We start from the raw sequence: 23,216 nt of genomic DNA on the forward strand, positions 1-23,216 counted from the left end.
CAGCAGTTTATCACTTAGGTCACCCTGCTGAGAAGCTTTTCCTCGGATTTTCTTTCATACTGTGTTTTCCTTATTTCTTTCCAACATGCATCCTTCTCCCTTCAGTAGATGATCATGCTTTTTACTGGGCTTCCAAATAACAAACATACACTTCATTTTTCCAAATACATTTTCTGTGAGTCTTCGGAGGAAAATTGTCCTCTTCTGACTAAGATCAGCTACACATTGTTGCGTGTGAATAAACTATTCAATGCACACATTAAATGAAAATCCTATTAAATCAAAATACTCCATGAGAAAGAACACATAGTTAGTTGTCTAAAACCAGCTACCATCTTCTTCAAGAAAATCCTGTTTATTTCCTACCCCCAACCTCAGTCACTCCCTGGACAAGGGCTTTGGGTCACAGCCACTGAACTGTTAATAGCTCTTTAGGCACCTCCATAACTGGATTTGTGGATCTGCTTTTATATTAAAAGCAAGAAGAGATCTGATAAACAACAGACACTTCATAGTTTAATGAAAATAAATGGACACATCCTTTAGAGACACTCTTTAGAGAGCAAGTTTCCTTTCTGGAGTCTGATCTTTGAATTATAGTCTTTAACCTTCTGGAGAGAGATTTTATTCTTTGCAGTGTAATGCACTTCCTCTCAAGTCTGCAACACTCTGTGTGGCTAGTCCTCAAGGCTTGCAGTGTGATTCTCCTTTTCCCTTTAGTCCATGAGGAAGTTCCTGTTGGGAGGGCTGGAGCTGAGCATAGTGTCTGATTCATTACTGCCCTAATTCAGCTTTACTTCATTTGATCATGGACATCTGCTGACTTGGTGTATATTTTAAGATGTATTTTCAAAAACTGTGGAGAGTGCTCAGGACAGTGGATAATTTTCTGCTAACATAACTTTGGCTATTGTATTGTAATAGGATAATTATATATGCAATAATGACAATCAACAGATGCAGAGCTATTCATGGAGTTTTCATTCATTCCAGTTCACAACATGCAAATACTTTCTAGAAACTCAGTATTAAATTAAGTCCCTAAGAATCTCACTGCTGAAACCAGTGAGGTCAGGATTTCACCATGTACCTTTCATCAATGCATCATTAAGCTGTTAGGCTGCACAAAGGACATTCATGTCCATGTGTCAGAAATGTTGCACCAGGGAGTCCACTGTAAGAGATGCACCATGGATAATTTTGTATGCTTAAAAAAATATCGCTCTTGCCCAACTCTTAAAAAACCCTCAAGTCAACAGAAACCATTAGGAAGTAGAAACAGCACATTTGTCACAGCTCTCCAACCATGCTGCACTGACTGTGTCAGCTCTCCTTTCAGACACCAGATTTTTCATTCACAGTTCCATTCCAAATATAATCACTTGTCTAAACATCTATGCAGTGGAAATAAATATCTGTTGAAGCAATACAATCAATTTATAGTGTCTACTCTTAGCACTACACCAAAACTATGACTGATAAAAATCAGATCTATGCTTACTGCACAATTAAGCTCTAAGTTTTGCAATATTTTTCCTGCACACCTCTGGCATTTCAGTGGTTCGTTGTATATTCTGGAATCACTTTTCAGTTTATTGTGTGTATTTACCTTCTCCAAGCGTCCTTTGCAGCAAGTCATGTTTTGCTTGAAGTTTTGTGATCAGATTACTACCTTCCAGGTATTCTCTGAATTTCTGTAGAGATGCAGATCAATCTATTACTATGTACAGCACGTAAGTTCCAGGAACTTCTACATAACGTTTACTTCATGCATTTGGTCAGTGTCATATGAATGAGGAAGTAACCAACGTACCATGAAATAGAATTGCTCTGTTTCCTGCTGGTTAGCTCTCCTTTTTGCAATGCTAGGCTTACTCAGGTATGTCTCAGAGACTGTTGATTTCACAGACTCCGTTGAGCGACTGTGCTGGAAACACTCTGACACATCATAATCTTCAATGGTGACCATATCTTGTATTGTCTGCAGGGTAGCCTCCGTTGTTTTCTTAACCTGCCATTAAAAAGCACAATTTGCCAAATGCAAGGTGAATTTGTATCAGAACAGCTTAGTAGGGAAGCTCATTTCTCTAAGTAATTCTCTGACACGCTCCCCCAAACAAGCTGGTGTGTGAATGTGAAAAATTAGGTGTACCATAACAGATAGTGTATAACAGAAGAATGACAAGATTATGTTTCCTGTCTAGTTCTCTGCTTTACCATGATCCAATCCACAAACATGGATGTACTCATGTTGACTGTACAGCACTTTCTAGCATTTGTTTCCTGAAATTAGAACTGAAATATGACATGATTTGATTATGGTGCCTAATCTGGGAGGCAAGAGAAATGATTCGGTGCTCTGAAGGGTCAACTCTCCTAAGTGTGGTCAATGTGTTAAATTGAGTATGTAGATCCAGGGAGCTGGCTCCCAGAACAACGTTCTTTCAAGATAAAAATCCGTGACATGACTGCTATGGTAAAGAGCTCAGTGATGTTTAAACTGCAGAAGGGGAACACGCAGCTGAAGGAGGGGGCCTGGAGAAAGAACAATTTACACCACTTTTACAGCACCTCCTACGAGCTATGGAGCACCATCATCCATAGTGAGAACCAGGGCATGGAGGTCATGGAACAGGGAATGCGGTGCAATGCAATAAAGTAACAGGCAAGATTCACAAGGGTGTGATTATCTCCCAGTTCTGCTTCAAAGGAGTCTCTAGTAAAGTCAGCTTAACCGAATCATGCTCACTTCTACATGCATCTCCAGTTAGGCAAATATCCTGTCCATGCCTGCCTACGTGATTTCTCTCCCTGTGTCTCTGGCACTTTACTTTACTGAAAGAAACAATCTTTCCCCTACCTTTTGTCTTTGTTACCTTGAGATACTATCTGAATTCAAGTGTGGTTTTTTTTTTAAGGCATGTTTCACAGACGCTAATATTTAGTTCTAGGCATTCAGTATATAACATAGAATGAGAAAAAACAGAATGCTGAAAACGTATCAGTAAACCACACCAAGAAATTAAATGATCCCTATGTTTTAATTTAGGAATAGATTCTTGTTTAAACTAAGGGCCTCTAACAAAGTGTAATTTAAGCCCATTGGGAGGCCACTCTCTCTCTGCTGCCAGAGCAAGGGAAAGAGAACAGCACAGCTTTTCTGTCTATTACCAAAAAAAAGAGGCATTTTATTTTACTAGGTGAGCTATTCCTGTCACGGCTGTTCAGCACTCCCGTCTAGAAATAGCTGCAGCTGAGAGCACAAGAGATTTTGACTCAGCTACCACAAAAGACACTCAAATTCCTTTGTACTACAGTAGTAGCAAATTGAGGACTGTACAGAGGGTGGTCACAAATGACAGTAACTGTTACATGGTGGCTTTCTGCCATAAAACTTTAAAAACACGTTTACTCTGAAACATCTGCAAAGCACAGAACTCAGTAACGTGAATGTACGGACAGGTAAAGGATGAAGTTCTCAAACCTCTACAAAGCAGACAAGGATCTCCCTTAGCATATTTACCAGTATTTGATTTTAAAAATTAAAATAGCTCATACAGATGGAGGCCATTTCAAGATACTTGCAAGCTTTTGACAAGGTTAGCACCTTCCTGAAAATGGTGTACAATGCATATCCCCTGTAGACACAGATCTTACCTCCTCATTTTCGATTTTCAGCGTGGCCAATCGTGACTGTAGCTGCTGATACCTAAGCATAAGATCTGCTTGCACAGGTTGCTGGGCAGTGACCTGACAAACCTAACAAAGAATCAAGAAGAGCTGTAAGATGCAACGAATTGAAAAACTGGTCAATAGTCTCTGGTTGCTCTCCTTAAAAGTAGGTGAATTCCTACTAAATCTATTAAAACCGAATAAAGCATACAATAAAATGTGTCCACCTAAATTGAAAGTATTTATGTGTTACAAGGTGCGGAACTATGTACCGCATCTTATGACTACAGAGCAGAGCCTTGTTCTACAGCTGCTTTGTGTTGCTTCTCTTATCACACAGAAATGCAAACCCTGGAGCTGCCTTCAGATAAAAGATGTGTACAGGTGATACTGCATTCTGCTTTGCTACTGGCCTTTGGTGTAGCAGAACAGGGCACAGCTGGGGTACAATGTACGCTTGAAATCTCCAGATAATAAAATGGGGAAGAAGAAGGGGAAACGGCTGCATTTCAGAGAACACAGGTTGGAGCAGCTGCTCTCAAATAACACCCACAAGCTCTACTATGGGTGAGGCAAGTAACAAAGACCTAAAAACAGTATTTACACCGAAGCTGGGCTGAACACAGGTTAGCCAGCAAATTCATAGCAATGACATTATGAGCAATACAGACATAATAACATACAACAGCTTTTACTTGAGAACTCCAAAGAAACTCAGAACACTGCTGCCAATTTTGCAAAATGTTTTTGTTGCTGATGCACTTGCTTTTGGGTAGCAATAACTGCTCTTACTGTGTAAAAAGGGATAAACTCTCTATTTGCTGCATAGAAACAGAAACAGTCCTGGTGGGGACACGTGTCAGCATACAGACCTCATCACCCATATGAGACTGGAACTCAAATTTCATTGGTGGACAAAAAGCAGTAGGGTACATTTCCATGAATCTCTGCTTGTCACTTCGCGGCTCCAAGCTGTCAACTGCATTTTCAATGATGTCTAGGCCCTCATGCCTGGAAGTTTCAAGGTTATACTCTGCAGAAAGGTATGTTCTTAGGGCTCTGTTAAGACTAGCGTGGTATCCAAGGTCACAACACTAAAAACACAATAAAGGAAAAAGGAAACAAATTAAAAAGGAACACCATCCCAATATCTAACTATTACTACAATTTTCTGTCCTGAAATTATGGTCTTTGAAGTATTTTACAAAATATCTTCTAAATTATAATACAACACTGGGGTGAAGACAGTAAGTATTTAGCACCCTCATTCTGTTGTAAAGATGAAAGGACAGTTTTAGAAAGAGATCAAGTGTACATGTACGGCAATATGTCTGCATTTATCAGATACAGATGTGTAGTCACTGTATTTACACAGAAAAGGTCTGGGTCTCCACGCACAACTGGGCTTTTCAGTATTATTGTCAAATGCAAGCCTTGGGTCACCTATTTAAACCCACCCTGACATAACTCTTACCATTCAAGTCCATGCCAGCAGCAAAATAAAAATGAAACAATTTTGGCTCACGGTGTCTGTGCCCAAACAAAACCCCCCACAGCTGCCTCTAGCATTAGTGACCCATCTAGGATGCTTTTTGATGCAGTAAGAATGGTTTAACATCCTCTCCTCCACAATGAAAATGTATTTACAGCAAACACCTCATTTCCCATGCTCTGACAGACCCAGCAATGTACATTATGTTACTGAATGAAGAAAGCCGTAACTTACGTCTTTTTTTCTAGGGGTGAGAGTAACACTGGAGTGTAATTGAAACCTAATTGGTAGAACATAAATTTGTGTTTGTTCTTGAATTTTAAACATCCTCAGCTTGCATTATTCATGACTGGTTAATATTTTAGAGGAACATCTGAATACATTTTTTGAATGTCACAGCAGTAATGTATCAAGTGATATTTTCCTTAACTTTTTCCCCACATCACATGGTAAATAACACCCTCAGCTTCTGCTCAGTGAGCTTCCAGGTAATGTATCACAAACACCTCTGTCAGTTCAATAGTGGCACATCAATCTGCTAACAGTTGCATACAAAGCAATGTTCTTTATTCAAACAAGAGAGATTTGTCCCAGTCAGAGGCTAATGCCTGGCTAGTGCAGTCAGACAGCACGCTGCTTCAGGGCATCCTTCAGCCTTCAGCCACCCATTTTGGATGTCCACCTGTGATATAAAATCATACTTCCCTGCAGGACTCACAAGTTAAGTGATGCAATTAGGTAAAAAAGCAATCTGAATTCAGTCTACCGTAGACCATACGTATATGTGCACTGCTTATATGCATACCTCCCTCACAAACCCAAGCACAAATCTCACAGGAGATCATGTTCCCCTCCCTTTCCTCTTAGTCATTTGAAAAAGGAAAGAAAATGAGAGGAAGACAGGCAGATGTGCACACTGCACAGGAAAGAGTTTTGAACCTATTTACCATCCTTAAACTTGTGTGTAGAAGAGAAAGAAACCCCTTACACTTTGATGCAGTAATGACTAACGATTAAGCTGCTCTCTGAAATCTAACAACAGAGGGCTGTTTTACTCACAACCAGACTCCCAGAAAGACTAAGCTTTCGGTCCTAGCGAGAACACCAGGTAGTTACTGTGGATGGGACAGTGGCTCTCCAAAAAACAGTTGCTGAACCATTTAAAGAAAATGAGAAATAGGTGTCCTGTTCAACCAAACATATACAGGTTAGCCTCTCTCTCTTGCATTTGTAGAATGGGAATTTGCGTTACACTTACTAAAACAGCTACTCAACTTTTATACTAAAGCACATCCATATTTCAAAGATCTCCAGCCCCAAAAATATGGTTTCTAAAAAGAAAAGTCTCTTGGTGTTTTTCTCTTGTTCTGTGTCAAGTCAGATCTTATATTTAATTCACTATCTTGGATGAAAAAGACAGGCTAAAAGTGCTGATAAGGAAGCAGATCAGGCCAGCTGTTTTATTTCATGTTCATTAGTTTCAGAGAGACTTCACAGAAGATTAAAGTGAGAGGAAATTAGAAATAGAGGGAAATACCAGGTTTAGCATAGCCACCTATCCATGCATTATAAAGCTACAGGCATCTAAAGCCTGAGTTTTGGCTCCAGAAGATTAATCTGAGTATTAGTAGAAATCTTATTGATTTACAGTGAGCTGTGTGGGTTTCTGATGCAGCTTTTTTTGCAGGGTAGAACGTAAGACTGCAGCCTTTATGCTGTGACAGTACCAAGAACTTCATTGTTTAACCCTTAATCTACTCAGTAACCATGGTCATCTTTTCCAGGTGGCGACAGCTGAACAGGGTAACAAATACGGCCTCTCAGCCAGTAAAAAGAATTTAAGTGAAGCAGAATACCCTGCCAGACTAAGGCATTTTCTTGCAATGCCAATGCTAGCTGAGCAAACAAGAACTAAATCCAGAACCTGAACTAATGCCTTATCACCATCGGTTCTTTGAATGGAATTTAAAACGCCTGAATTAGGAATTTTGCTTCAACGATTTAAGTAAAAACAGATTTTGTATGAATAAAATCACTGCAACTGAACTGCTGCCCTCATCACATCCTGTCTGCCCATGTTTGCTAAGAAAACTACCAACCTGTCTGGTGGTGTGACAAAGAACAAAAGTACGCAGATACACACACACACGTGCATGCGTGTACACATCATTTTCAGGAAAAACCTGTAGTTTTGTAGAAAGGTTTGTGAAGCTCAAGTGAGCAACCACACTGTTAGCCAAAATAAATACAAATCTTTGAGGTTTGCTATCAGCACACCAAGGCTACAGCCTGGATGGCAAATGAGATCGGCTATCAATCTGTGGGCCGGAGAGATGAGATGTTGGTGCAGAAAGATGTGAAGATGAGAAATGAGAGAATAAAGTCATAGACGATGAGTTTTATTGCATTTCTGGATTCATGATACTTTCTGTTGGGCAAAGCGGAAGGAGATGAGTGATGCATTTGGGATATGTGTGAAAAATTAATTTCATAATTTGCATTTTATTCTTATTTGGAATTAAATCTGAAGCAGTCTCAAGAGCATTTACTGTCTTTATTGTACCCCAGAGTATATTTACGCTTGAATAAAACAAACTGCAGTGCTTAGCACAAGAGCTTCAACCAACAATCAAGCTGCTCTTCATTTTATTTCAGGAATAATAATAAAATTCTAATGCTAGTGGAGAGAGAAATGAATAAAAAAGCCTTAACCTCTGAATAATTAAGTTTTTAATCATCCTGTTACACAGACATCAATATTTATCGAAGGGATCTGGCTGTACATGTCATATTTACGACGACTTATGTAATGAAGATTGTGAGCTGCACACGCTCTACCCTAGTTTTAAACCCGGTTCTATGAATGATTAACAAAGAACCTTTACAGAATAAATTGAGTTCATAATAGCTAAATGTTTCCTAACTTCTGAACCATCCAAAGCACGCAGACTGCAAGTAGAGATTCAGAAACTCCACTCTAAGAAAGACCAACACATGAATATTTTATTTATTCCAGCGGCAGAACTAGAGTCAAATTGTTTTGATCACTATTTCCTAGCATTTATCGTCAGAACACAGGAGTGCACAGTGAGGCTGAAAAAAGGTTCCTGTCTTCCTCTTATACCCAGATAAATCTAATAAACTCAATTACATGGAAAGCATAATGTAAATGAGTAAGAGTGTGTGCCATATGTTCAGATGTCGGTACTAACAGCCAAATTAGCAGGGGTGTGTGCTCTGTTGCTTCTCTGAAACCTGCAATCTTAAAAAACAGTTATACATACTAGGTAAAGCTTTTTTAATTTAGCTAAAAAGCAATCTTTACTACATTTTTATGATACAAATAAAGAAAAACCTAACCCTGTCCCTCACTTGAACCTACTATAGATTCTGCAGAGAAGAAATATTCAACAGAATAGACAAATTCCTTTAGTACAACATGCAGAGCACAGAAATATACGTGTGTACCAAATCCTGTTTATCATCTCTCTACTTCTTTGCAAATGTCAGTCCCACCCCTCAACTCACCACACGCATCAAAACATCCAGCTAAGACTTGAGCAATATTTTTAGCTTGCTTTTATCACAAGAGCTTACGATGAACAACACATCATCATTTTAAGTCAGAAGCCCTGAGCTTTGTTAATGAAATGAAGGAGTTGAACAGTTCAGCTGAGTTCAGCTGAGGAACTGCAATTCAGGATTTTCCATATGAGTCTCACAAATGAAAATGCAGTGGAATCCAAATGAGAAAGTGTGGGTTTGTTCTGTTTAAGAAATAAAATAAAGAAACCCAGTCCCACAACCCTCCCCAATCTTGTCACAAAAAAATACTGAGCAGTTCACTGCATTCCTTCATACATTTATCTTCTTTTTATCTGACATGTTTTTCAGTAACGTAGGAAAACGTTCAGTTTCATTTATGGGCAATACCAACAGCTCGGGGAGATCTAAATCCCTTCATGTTAACTGGAATGCAGATAGAGAGGAAAGGTAATCCCCTTCTGTACAGGCAGAGAGAGGGAGAGAGTTCAGAGAAGCATGGAAAGGCAGGCAGGCAGATGGGGACAAAATAGAAAGGGCAAAGAATGAAATCACTACCACTGCTCTGAAAACCCCAAATCTCACGATGGCATTAATAGATTTACAGAATGAGATCGTCTGTACTGTTGCAACATATGGCCAGTGGGAAGCATATCTCACATTCCAATGATATAACCCCAAAATCTTGCCAAGACTTTTGCATTTACAAAAAGCATTTCCTTTGTCAAGTAGCAAACACTCTGTCTAGATACCAATGCTTTCACAGAATGTTCTGATTAAATACAAATGTCTCAAAGTCACTTCATTTAAACAAGCTCACAACTGGATTAGATTGGCTCTGAAGCAAGTTCTGGTTGCACGTGTTTACAGCCTACTCTTAACAGTGGCGCAAAGGCCAGCTAGACTTTCCATTTAAATTCTTCAAGGACGAGTAATTTCTGAAGCCATTTTGCCAAAAGAATGTTATTGTCTACATTGATCCATGGCTTGGAAAAAGCCGCACAAAGTAGGCATTATTTTCTTGCATTACTAAATATTGTAGAATGTATATTTCTGTTAAAAACTAACAGTTAGAAAGCTCTAGTCTTCATGGCTGTGTAAATATCTTTACATACACTGACTCCAAAGAGTGTTGTCTTTGTGTATGCATGTACAGAGAGCTTCACTTCTCCTCCTTTTGCAATTCTTTGTGAAGCTCCAGGCCTGTGTTACCTCCCCTTGGCTTTCACGGCTATGGCAACCTCTGTGGACACTGATGGAATGAGTAAGAACCAGGTGCACTTTCCAACCAAGAACATTTTGACCACGTAGAAACAGGCACTGGAGACATTCACTGGGAAAGGTGAACTCCAAAAGGGAAGGCAGGAAAGATGACAAAATGAGCATCTTTCCAGCTTCAGAAGGGGTGAGGCTGCTGAGAAGAGGGGGAAAGGGACCTTTCCTTCCTTCCTTCCAGCAGTCAAGAAGAACTCATTAAGTTCACATTTTTCAGACATGCCCTGACCACAGGCTAAAAATCCATCATCCTTTAAGAAGTATCAGGTAAATGTCCATTAGGTAGAGACACCTCACTTCCTGGCACCCTAGCAAGTATGCTGCCTGTCCTTAGTTTTCTGTCCTGATTATCTGTCTAGCAGGATCCTGGTAAACATCGTCATTGCCTGGGCACTCCAGATGGGTGAAGCAGGATGTGCAGCTTCATGGGTGTAGGTTAGACAGGGACAGTATACAGCAGAATAAACTAGAAGAAATCCCGAGAGAGAAAACGTGCAACAGTGAGTAGGAAAGGGGAATAGAAGGGATGTTGAGATAGAGACACTGAGAACAACTGAAAACACAAAAATATACATTGCCATTTCTTGGAACAAAACAGGAAAGAAACGAAGCAGAACCAGGGAAAGAAACTGATAGGGAAAAGGAGAAAGTTTTAACAGAATCAGGCAAGACTTTCTAAGTCACAAAAAAACCCAGTAGAAATGGCAAACTGACTCCCAGTATTTACAAAATGTACAATAAAACACATGTATGCAGCTATTTTAGTCCATTCATCTCAAGAAGGCATTTTTCCCTTTCTCTATCAAGCTTTGCTTCTCTAGACAGTAGAAATGCAAAACCTCTTGTCAAATGCTGTATTAATTTATGCAGAGCTTAGTTGGCTTATGTTTGAGATGAACACTGCACCAGAAATGACTGCATGAGAATGTTGTTTAGTATTGTAAATTACAAATGACACTGTTGTACTAGAAATTATACTCGAATATCTAGGATTTCAGATGGGCCACATTGACTTATTTAACACTACATTGCTCATGAATTAATATTCATGATACTGTGTTTGCTGTCTCCAAATTTATCAAATACATAGTTAGCTTACAAAGCATGTAAGCTGACATGTCTCCGTATTATGGAAAAATGTCAGTAACACAGGTTCTGGAAGCCAAATGCTGGTACAAGTCAACACCAGTGTATAACCTCACTCTCCTGGGATGTTCTCACAGCAATAACTTACTGAAAATCATAGAATCATAGAAGAGTTAGGGTTGGAAAGGACCTCAAGATCATCCAGTTCCAACCCCCCTGCCATGGGCAGGGACACCTCACACTAAACCATCCCACCCAAGGCTTCATCCAACCTGGCCTTGAACACTGCCAAGGATGGAGCACTCACAAAATCAGTAAGAATTCTGTTGACAGTATAGAGTACAGGACTGATTGTGTCTGTTCTGTAAGCTACATGAAATAAGAATAGAAAGCACTGTAAACCTGAGTCCATGACTAAATGAATGGAACTAAATGATTTTGAAGACAGGGAGGAAATGCCTTCTCCATTATTAGATGCCCATTCTAGAAGCTTATCTTGTAAAAAATATTTGCACCTCAGAAATCCTTCTACAGCACAAAACGGAAATGCCTGCCTTTTTGATGTTATTCCTGTCATATTTTCCTCTTGCCATATGAGGAGAAAACATAATGTTCTCACTTTAAAGGAATGGGTTCAGTATCTTACTGGCACTTTATTTTGTGCAATGCAAAGCTAAAGGCAAAGTCTGCTGATTATACCATACAATATTATCAACAATAAGCGTATTGTAGGCAACCCAGATGACTAACGAATTCCCTTTGAAAATGAGAAAGAAAAAAGTATTATTCCTGAGCAGAATAAACATAAAAACAAACGTGCCATTACTTACGTCAATTAAATCTGACAGGTCATGAATGTAATACTTGAAAACAGAAGCATTGGTGGCTTCAAGGGTGAGCAGGTATTCATTGCGGGCCTTAATAGATTTCAGCTTGTTTTCAGAGTATTTTGCTTGACGCTAGGAGACAGATTGTATATTAATGTATCCGAATTACTTCATTTTTTGATACGCAAAAAAAATAGTAACAATTCAAGCACACATTCCTATTAATAAGAAAGAATCTTAATTGCCAGCCTGTTACACATCTAACAAATGTAATACAAAATGATAACTTAGTATTTTGTTTCAATGTGACAAATGATATAGTGAGAATTATACTAGGAATACAGTTTTCCCCTCTCTGAGGGCAATTGTCAAGTTATCTATACCCAATGGTAGCTTATTATGTACACCTTTTTTAATTATATCTCCCAGCTGCATTTCTCTGTCTAATATCATGCTAAAGAATGTCAGAAGTGCACTGAATTTACTTCAAATGAAGCTAAATAAAAGGATTATTTACTTTTTCCTTCATTTTTTCTATCTTTTTCACAGAGCTCCGTCTCTGGTGCCGTTCTTCTAGTCGAATATGAAAAACAGGGTCTCCTGACCTCCCGATCTGTTTTTCTTCTTGCTTCTCTGCCTCCTTCAGTTTGCTTTCTGCACTGATGCTCTCTGCATGATACATGTGGTATGTTTTCATGACCTGCAAAAGACACAGTCAAAGGAGAGTTAGGAGAAAATGAAAACAGAAAGGTATCAACAGAAAAATCACAGAGTATTTTTCAGTAAAATGCTCTGTTTTATACATGGACCTTGGATAAGTTTCTTTGCCAACAGTGATTGAGGACTTCTGGTTGCATTTTTTTTTTCCCCAATTAATTTGACAATATCCCATTAAGGATTTTTTTTTCCCCCATAGTTCTGATAAGAAAGAGCAAAATCCTTTCTATTAAACTTCAGGATTCTATATTTGAAGGAGCAGTAATGAAATAATGAGCAATAAAACTAAATCTGTATCAGTGCTGTATATTTCTGACTTCTTCAGGGCGAAGTTAACAGCTCAGCTGTGGATACTGAACATTTGAAAGCAGAAGGACACCTTCAGCACTGAGGAAAAAGGAAGGAAGCTTTGGCAATGGGAAGCTTTGGTCTAGGAGCACACATCCCCAGCCGTCTGGATGGTTGTCCACAGCCTGGAAAGAAGTGGCTCCCAATTATACAGCTGACAGATTGGCACGACATAAAACCAGACAAGAGCTGGAGAAAGCTGCCTGATAACTAAGTTCTGAGAAGGCTTTCCCCATAGCTCCCCAGTTAATACCGTTATCTTCCCTCTACACACATGCTGGTTCTGCAGCCAAGAAAGCTTGGGCTGCTTGCACAGACCACAAAGACTGAGAGGGACTGGTTCAGCCCAGTTCTCCCTTTCTTCTTCAAGTAAGAAAAGCCTCAACTTGAATGTTGCATAGTGGGCAGCAAGCAACCACAAACCGCCCACCTCTGCTGGGGAGGGCTATCTCTGCCCACTTTCTGCAGTCATTCCAGTCATCCATGCGCCTCTCCCTCCCCCCCCATTTTTTTTTTTCTGGTGTTATCTTCAGTTTCAAGCAAAGAACAAAGCAGGAAGGCATCCTCAGGCAGCCAGCAGCCTCCTCTCTTCTTCACAGGGTAGCAGAGCTCTTGCCAGCAGATGTTACCTTTGGGTCGAGGCCATGCAAGCCATTCACATCTCCTCTGAAGGACACAGCCGGGGGGAATCAAACAGCCTGTTCCTCCCTCAGAAGAGCTTTGTGTGACCCATAGAAGAGACAGACTAGATTGGCGAGCTGCCTTGAAATATTCCCTAGGGAGGGGAATACTTTTGTAACTGAGTAGTTAAGCCAGTCTAAGGAGCATCCACAGTGGTAACGCTGAGGACTCTAAAGGCAGACAGTACAACTTTGCTGCAGCATGGCTTAGTGTGGATCAACTCAAACCAACCACATGCCATGTCAGGCGATAGCTGAATTGATGCCTACTTAAAGTCTTGTGCAGCAGAAAAGCTTTTAGGGAGCTGCAATTTTGCATAACCGTGTGTGTTATACACTGTAACTATGTATGCCACTATTTAATACTGATGTCATGCTGTTGATAGAGTCGGGCCATGCTGTTGATAGGCAAGAGCTGGCTGAGAGAGTTGTGGTTGTTTAGCCTGGAGAAGAGAAGACCCCAGGGACACCTTGCTGTGGCCTTTCAATACTTAAAAGTGGCCTATGAGAAAGATGGGGAGAGACATTTTAGCAGGCCCTGATGCAATAGGATGAGGGGTGATGGTTTTAAACTAAAAGAGGGGAGATTTGGGCTGGACGTGAGGAAAAAATTGTTCACGATGAAGGTGGTAAAACACTGGCACAGGCTGCCCAGAGAGGTGAGGAATGCACCACCCTGGAGACATGCATGGCCAGGCTGGATGTGGGTCTGAGCAACCTGATGTAGTTGTCTAGGTGTCCCTGTTGCAGGGGGGTTGGACTAGATGACCTTGGAAGGTCCCTTCCAACTCAAACTGTCCTATGATTTTATGAACTATGAATCTATGATACACCTGGAATAGCTGAGATTAAATATGAAACAGGCAACTCTTCACTAACTTCCTGCAGTAAGTTAAAACAGAGATGCCCATCAAAAAGAGTGGCCTTGTTTTTATTTTCAGAAACATATGTTTACAGCTTTCTGATGAAAAAAACCAAACTGCCTAGAGCAGGGCTTACTGTTATTGCTGCTGCTATTTTAGAGTACAGTTGCACTCCAAGGCCTGACCAGAGTGCAGAGCTCCCTGCCCGAGTCCTGCCTACACCCACTGGGAACAGTCGCTGCCCCAGCAGCTCACAGTCTACACGGATGAGGCAAAACCTCCAAAAAGGAACAAAGCTGGGCATGGGCAGAGAAAGCAAGCCCACAGAGCCGAGATCCGCACAGCTCCCAGCTTGACCATGCAGTGCTGTATCCTGCACTGTTACAAAGGTTCCTAAAGCTGCCAGTAATCTTTGCTCAGGAAGTCTAACTGGCACAGCCACGTGGAAATGGAAGAACTACTGCAAAGAGAAGAAATGCACTTCTTGAAGAAATGATTCAGAAAATAAAGCTAACAAGCAAAGAAAGTGATATGGCTCCACTAAAAATGGTGAGAAAAGGAAGCTAAAACCAAGGGTTTACTCCCTTTCCTCTCTTCTGGCCACTTTATGCAATTTTTTAAGCCCTTCTTTACAGAAGGCTACAGGTGTTTTTTGTTCTGTGTCAGCTCCAGAGACTTTTTAGTTGGTGGGACAAGGTTGACCCGTGTGTCTTACCACCTAGTCAAGTCATTTTTTTTGGTAACCTCTCAATTTTACTGCCTGCAGAAGGAATAATAATAATAATCATAGAATCATAGAATAGTTAGGGTTGGAAAGGACCTCAAGATCATCCAGTTCCAACCCCCCTGCCATGGGCAGGGACACCTCACACTAAACCATCCCACCCAAGTCTTTGTCCAACTTAGACTTGAACACTCCCGGCGATGGAGCATTCACAACTTCCCTGGGCAACCCATTCCAGTGCCTCACCACCCTTACAGTAAAGAACTTCCTCCTTATATCCAATCTAAACTTCCCTGTTTAAGTTTTAACCTGTTTTACCCCTTGTCCTATCACTACAGTCCCTAATGAAGAGTCCATCAAGAGTTTCCTAATAGCACATCCCAAAGCAAGCAATTTAAGTGGTGAAGCAAGGATTTGTTCTGCTTCACAAAAGCAGTAAAGCACTGAAGTTTTTTAAACAGATTTTCTGAGTGCCATGTTGCTTATTGAACTAGGCATAAATGTCCTTCTGCAGTGGCTGTGACATTTCAGCTTGCCTCCTTGTTGAGAGAAGGCGTACAATTACCAGCTCCCACCAAGAGGCTCAGATGTCTCCATGTTGACTCTGCTAACCTCACATCACTGAAGAGTATTTCTTCCTCGCCTGCCTGCTTATAGCACAAAACCAGTCAGTCTCACTCTACACTGACTGAAAGTCAGTGTCAGAACTACATGGAGCTCATAGTCTCTATGGGGAACCCAGATATCTACTTGAAATCCATATTCTCATAACAAACTCTGCACAAGTTCTTGGTACAAATGATTCCCAAGATAACTAGAACTGAAAAAGCAGCTCTCCGTTTGGCAGTATTCAGAGCTGGATAACAGGGTTTGTCCTACCAGAGCCATACAAGCTTAAAAATCAATACAGACTATGTACAGAGCAGTGATCAGCCTATGCATTTGACTCCTGTCCAGTCTGTTATGTTGATAGCGCTGCTTATCTCATGCTCTAGTGACATCATTATTTTGCAAGCCTCTGGGGAAAGCTGACAGCTCCAGCCTTTTTCATTTGTCAATGTTTTTTAAGTGATATTGCAGCAGCTAAAGTTAACTTGAGAAAGCATTAGACAGACATGTATGGAAAATAAATGGGAACAAGCTCGGGAGCTGGCTTCCAAGTATTTCAGCGCATGCTTCCTCAACATATTAGCTTAGAATTTGCACGTAAAGTTGCAAAGATGACTCTTTTCCTTAATATTATACCATCTTTTCTCTCTGGAGCTTTTAAAAGACTGCAAGATACTGTAAAAGATGGTAACAGGCTTTTGTAAGTCTTGTAAATAGACTTCCTGTATGAAGAGTTCTGAGATCCACGGATCTCTGATCTGTGAATATGTAACACATCCATATATTCAAGCAACAAACAATCTGATGAAATAAGCAATACCACTTCTCAAATGTCCAAACTGTTGAACTGATAGACTATCCTGTGAGAGTATCCACCACGGAACTGACTTAAATTAGTCCCCAAAGTGCTTATTGATCAGCCATCAAGTACACACTGAAAAGAGAGAGCAAGGTCGGAATTTTGCAGATGCTGAACTGTCACCATGACGTATGCTGCACTTCCCTGTTGTAGGGAACAAGTGTACTAGTACCCTTATGAAATTAAATGGTTAGTTTATCTCCTACTAATTTTGCATGTTTATTCTGCAGATCCAGGGATGTAAAATAGATATTTTTGTCAGATAACTAAGTCAGACTACAAGCAGATGAAAACAATTATGCTACCCAAATTATGTACTCTCCCACTTGTAGGTGACAGACTGTTCACTTAGTGATACAAACGTCCTGTTTTGTGTGCCAAATTTTCAGCATCATTCGTAAGAGCTCAGCAAGTAGGCTTAGGGCAGAGGATAGCACTTAGCACAGGGAAGGGCACATCAGAGTAAACCCTTAGATAATTATTTAATTTAAACCCACTAAAAACCATTAAATTGTTATCTGGGCAAATCCATCAACAAGACAGTAATTGTTGCTGTACTTCTGTGGGCTACAAGAGAGGAATGTTCCCATAGCAAGGCGCTGGCTTTCCTTTTCTACATACATCTTTTCTAGAAAACCTCTTAACTCAGCATAACAAAGACTGAACGCTACAAACCTGAAATATATTGCAATTACCATGTGCTTTATTTTTATAACAAAACTGCATGATTAAGACCTTTTTCATAGTGTTTCTCAGGAAACTGGCATTTACCAGAACAGTGGTTCATCCCTGTTGCAATTACCGTGTTTGAATCGCTTCAGAATTGTCTCTGTTGTGAGTTCTTATCAAAAGGTGGAGTTGCAAAGGATTCATTAAATCAGGCTAGCCAACACTTTCCCCCAAGAAATAAGTAAAACCTTATGCCAATTTTACTACATCAGTGGCCTCTAGCAGTTAAGCAAGCCCAGTAATAGCTGTTTTCAGCATCCTGTTTGCTTCCAAACCAACCTCTGGTGTATTTCTAGGAACCGTCACTGATATATTACTACCAATACAGAACTATTGATTTCACCTTCTGAGATCTCTGGTGTGCTACAGTAAGTTGAACTTAACTTTTCCACAGAGAATCCAGATTCTGTGTTATTTCAGCAACGAAAAAAGAAAATCTGGCAGCAACTACCTTGAGAAATTAAATAGCCAAGATTTTTACAGAGTAAGATAAAGCAATGGAAAATGCAAGCAGCACAGCAGCCCTGTCTTATTTAATATTAAATTGTTAGCTTTGGACTCTCCCTACTTTTCCATTTTTCTGAAAGCCTTACATTTGTGTTGCTTGTGAAAAGTGTGATGCCAATAGGAGTAATCTGGAAAGCCAAGTGGGAGACATGAAGATGGATTTTTATGATGTGCATCACTTTTCTCTACCATTTGTTCTCATTCTGATTGCCAGAACAGCTCTGTATTTTTAGCAAACTTATTACTTCTTTGATCCCTCCCTGTTTCCTTACAGGTCATTTACGAATATGCCTTGACTCCTAAAGAAATCCTGTGGAGAACTCCCTCCATTGCAAGAAAAACGTCTGCCTACCTTCTGTTTCGTGCCATTGCAAATAACTCAGCCATTATTGCCACATTCCAGTACTTGATCCGATAATGCAAGATATTTTAGCTTTCCAGCGAAATGGAAGAAGAGTTTGACTGGGGAGCTCTCACTGTTGCAAAGAGGATCTATTATAAAATCAATAATCTGGTGCCTCCTTATGTCAACATGCAAGAGGATTTCTAAATATCTAAGTTCACAGAAACTGCTGTAGCAAACCCGCTACAGCTTTCAGTTTGACCAACTCTTATTCCTGTAACTGCCAGGAAATAAACCATGCTTTGTGACCCCACACAACTAACTGGGCTCCTCTTTCCCCATCCCCATTCACTCAAAAGATACACCTCACTCTAGGTTCAACAGCTTATATTCTTATGTAAAACACGGGACTAATTACTAGTATACATTGGCTGACAGGGTAGGAGGGAGATGAGTAAGAGAGGAAATGCAGCAGCTGGGGTGCTGCAGACCTGAAAATACCAACTGGCTAGCACAGACAGGAAGAAGCCATGCACAATTAAAAGTACTCACCACTCATAAACTACGGAACTTGCAATATACAGAATGAAGCTTGGCTATTCAATTATTATTAATAATCAGTAGCAATTCTTTTAAACATGCCACTTTTTCTGGATCATTCTAGATGAACTGGTTTCAAGATACGTGGTGCTTGAGAAGCCTGAAGTAGGTGTGGTGAGGCCTCAGGACTGGCTGGCATGCTAGAGATAGGCGGTAGAGCTTCTCATCATTTGGGTGTGAAACAAGCATTTAATTCAGCCCTTGATCCCATAGCATTACAGAAATCCAGGCATGTATTTTCTTAATATGTGTGCCTAAGGGACCCTCTCTTTATCTGAGAAGTTCAAGGAATAACAAGTAAAATATGCAATTTCTTTGCATTGACTATAGACCTGTGTCTCCAAACAAGAACCTCTTACTACCTTAGCTGCTAGTGATTTTAATTCCAGCCTCTCATTCTCTTCAGTGCACTTTTATGCATAACTTCTTGTTTGGCTTTTAATTTTGGAAGGTGACCTTACTTTGCAGACCTTTCTTGTACGGTAAGGAATGACAATAATAAGTAAACAGATTTATTAAACCCTTCCTCACGAAAGGCCCGATACTTTCCCCTCATTCAAAGGCTTTCAAGGTAAAGTCCAACAAGGCTTCACATTTTAACAGTTATGCCTCATGAAGGTACCATTCCTTAAAAAAACCACAACAGAACTAAGCAGTAGGGAGAGACTTTGATATTTGTATATTATTCACAGATCTGAAATCAATTTGCTTTCTTTTGGACACAAAGATTTATCTTACAATAGTAAAATTTGTATTTTTTTATCCCCCCCCCCCCCCCCCAATAAATCATGGGGCACACAGGAAGATGACTTCTCCTTTTTTTTAAGTGACTGAGAAACATAGCCTCCAGAGATCAAAACTGCAAATACTTGCTTGGTAAGGCCATTATGATCTTATACCATAAACAGCAAATGCCACACAGAATTAAAAACCTGTGCATGAGATTTCCATCTGTCTAGATATTGTTCTACCTTTATGTACACAAGCAGATGTAATGCGCAGATCTGCTGCTGATCATTCTAAACATACAAGCAGTGGAACAGATGCTACTCTGTACCATACATCACTTTACTATGCATGGGTTGTATACGGCTAAATGTGGGCATCTACAGCTGACGAGCTGTAATCAATGACCTTTGCAATCAATGGAAAGCTGGACAATGGAGTTAATGGCGTAGGTCATTTTACTGGAAGATGATGCTTGCATCTGATCAGACAAAGGGGTTTGATCTCCCCATATTAGATTTCACAAATCTACGCAAAGAGTTGTGGTCAGTGGCCCGATGTCCAGTCGGAGGCCAGTAACGAGTGGTGTCCCTCAGGGATCGGTGTTGGGACTGGTCTTGTTCAACATCTTTGTCAGTGACATGGACAGTGGGATTGAGTGCGCCCTCAGCAAGTTTGCCGATGACACCAAGCTGTGTGGTACAGTTGATACGCTGGAGGGAAGGGATGCCATCCAGAGGGACCTTGACACGCTTGTGAGGTGGGCAGATGCCAACCTCATGAAGTTCAACCATGACAACTGCAAGGTCCTACACTTGGGTCGGAGCAATCCCAGGCACAGCTACAGATTGGGCAAAGAAGAGATTCAGAGCGGCCCTGCAGAGAAGGACTTGGGGTGTTGGTCAATGACAAAATGAACATGAGCCGGCTGCAGTGTGTGCTCGCAGCCCAGAAAGCCAACCGTATCCTGGGCTGCATCAAAAGGAGCGTGACCAGCAGGTCGAAGGAGGTGATCCTGCCCCTCTACTCTGCTCTCATGAGAGCTCACTCTGACAAGATGTCATCTGACCCAGATGACAAGCTAAGATATTTACACCCACACTGCAGATGTTTGAGACTTAGGGGAAGTAAATTCCATCCCAGGAAACCACCCTACAGTAGTAACCTAGTTCAAACTGTGCACATGCTCTGTATCTTATTAACTTCAAAAAACTTCCTATTTTACAAAAATCTTAAATTCTGAGAAAGGAATTAGCATTCTCAGGAAGCCATAACATGGAAGTTAATATCTGCATTAATCTGTAGCCATCAGTGGGAACATACAGCACTAGCGTGAAGAAGAGTGAAAACAGTGAAGCACAGTCCTGCAGATTTTCATTGGTGATTCAGCAAAGTATTTCAGCACATGCTTCACTGTTTTCCTATCCTGGGAGCACAGGCACTAATCCTGCTCCTCACCAGGCACTGGAATTATGCCACTGTTTAATTGAAACAAGACTGTCTTCAGGGCTTACTCACTACTGAAACCCCACTTGAGCAATGGCTCCTACAGTCCCTGATCTCCTGCAGCTGTGTGAATTGTCTGCAGATATCATTACTTTGCAGAAGCTGATTCCAGCGTACCTCATTGACTACAGGCCTGAAACAACAAGGTTTTGCAGTATTGTACCCTCCAAAATCAGTGGTGATTTCAGAAGGGAAAAAATCCCCCATGTTTAGGTAGGTTTTAGGAATCTGTGTCCATAACTACAATACAAAAGAACCCAGGGCACTGAGACAGGTCTGATTTTCTTTGGATCTCCTTTTTGCCACCTAAGTTGTTCTTGAGTTCAAATGTTCTTCAACCCATCCACTGATGGGTGCACAATTTTCCCTGGGTCAAAAGAAAAACCAACAAGATGCAGAAAAGTAATAATGTTTGACTGATCTCTGCCTCAGGAGAGGTGGTCTCTGCTGTCTTCCTGAACTAAGATCACAAATTGTTTCTTGATGTAAATATTGTGACTTCTTTTTATGGTCCCCCAAATCTTGAGGACAGGGAAAGAGGCAGACTAGAGATTTTCCAAAGGGTTAGCAGCAGTTTGCCAGAATGCTCATAGTGGGTTTTTTTTTTTTTTGCCTCCCTAAATCATAGAATCATAGAATCGTTAGGGTTGGAAAGGACCTCAAGATCATCCAGTTCCAACCCCCCTGCCATGGGCAGGGACACCTCACACTAAACCATCCCACCCAAGGCTTCATCCAACTTGGCCTTGAACACCACCAGGGATGGAGCACTCCCTGGGCAACCCATTCCAGTGCCTCACCACCCTAACAGGAAAGAATTTCCTCCTTATATCCAATCTAAACTTCCCCTGTTTAAGTTTTAACCCGTTACCCCTTGTCCTGTCACTACAGCCCCTGATGAAGAGTCCCTCACCAGCATCCTTGTAGGCCCCCTTCAGGTACTGGAAGGCTGCTATGAGGTCTCCACGCAGCCTTCTCTTCTCCAGGCTGAACAGCCCCAACTTCCTCAGCCTGTCTTCATACGGGAGGTGCTCCAGTCCCCTGATCATCCTCGTGGCCTCCTCTGGACTTGTTCCAACAGTTCCATGTCCTTTTCATGTTGAGGACACCAGAACTGCACACAATGCTCCAGGTGAGGTCTCACGAGAGCAGAGTAGAGGGGCAGGATCACCTCCTTCGACCTGCTGCCTACACAATCATCTTTTTTTTCTTTTCATTATTTACTTATCCCAGGCAGGAGGAGAGAAGGGCACATAAGTAACATTTAGACAGCACAGCACTGGATTTGCAAGCACCTATGATTTTTACTGAAGTGCAGTCCAGAAGTCAAACCAAGCAGATGGCAGCATGGACGAAAACAAGGCAGAAAAGGAAGAATCTTTGCTCTGGTAAGCTCTGGGTAGACCTGTCTCATAAATAACCAACAAAACTTCTAATAAGCTAGCTTAGCATAGTCTGGGGGGAAAAAGGGTTGAAAGCATTAGCATAAGTATTCTAAGCAAGTGAGTAGTCCTTCCAAAAGAGATAGTTTAGACTTGTGTAAAAAGACAAAAATATCCATCTCCACTGGGGGGCAACTTACTAGATGAAAGACCATTTAAAGCTTAAGAAGAAGCCTGATATGGAATTTGTACAAGATAAGCTAAGTAAGTAACTGTACTTACTGTGTAAAGCTCGTTAAGTACTTTCATTAAGTCTTCATGAAGCTGAAACGCAATCTCTTTGCTCTGTAATTAGAAAGAAATCATTAGAAAAAGGCATGCAAAAACTGCAGTGTACATTTGCTTCTTGAGATTCGTAACCGTTGCTCACCCTTGACAGTGAATGCAATGTGGCTCACAAAGCCACTGTTCTGACAGATTTACAGAGCACTAAACATACTGATTCAGGGATGCAGAAGTAGACAGGTACCACCTGGACACAAGACCTCTAAAGGCAACCCAGAAGAAATTTGAGAGATTCTCCTGCGAAGTGTCAGGAAATTAGGTGCCAAGAGAAAGGGTGAAATTCAGGATTAATGTTATAAGCCTTTTTAATGGAACAGACTGTGCACTGTATTATAACTGCCACGATATATACAAAAACTAAACCACATAAACCGTGATATTCT

The 23,216-nt window shown here is 40.8% G+C and overlaps 1 protein-coding gene across 4 annotated transcripts in view; it reads right to left on the reverse strand.

Moving 5' to 3' along the window:
- Positions 1-23,216, reverse strand: part of SRGAP1 (SLIT-ROBO Rho GTPase activating protein 1) — a 148,296-nt gene that overhangs the window by 39,343 nt on the left and 85,737 nt on the right. For all 4 annotated transcript variants that reach the window (XM_065683502.1, XM_065683772.1, XM_065683682.1 and 1 more), the window contains exons 4-10: positions 22,771-22,833; positions 12,413-12,595; positions 11,899-12,027; positions 4,545-4,766; positions 3,658-3,759; positions 1,814-2,011; positions 1,610-1,694 (exon numbers count right to left, since the gene is read on the reverse strand). In XM_065683502.1, the coding sequence (XP_065539574.1) occupies positions 1,610-1,694; positions 1,814-2,011; positions 3,658-3,759; positions 4,545-4,766; positions 11,899-12,027; positions 12,413-12,595; positions 22,771-22,833 (982 nt within the window). The remainder of the gene's footprint in view (positions 1-1,609; positions 1,695-1,813; positions 2,012-3,657; positions 3,760-4,544; positions 4,767-11,898; positions 12,028-12,412; positions 12,596-22,770; positions 22,834-23,216) is intronic.

This window comes from Lathamus discolor, chromosome 1 (genome assembly GCF_037157495.1).
Source record: "Lathamus discolor isolate bLatDis1 chromosome 1, bLatDis1.hap1, whole genome shotgun sequence".
NCBI lineage: Eukaryota > Metazoa > Chordata > Aves > Psittaciformes > Psittacidae > Lathamus > Lathamus discolor.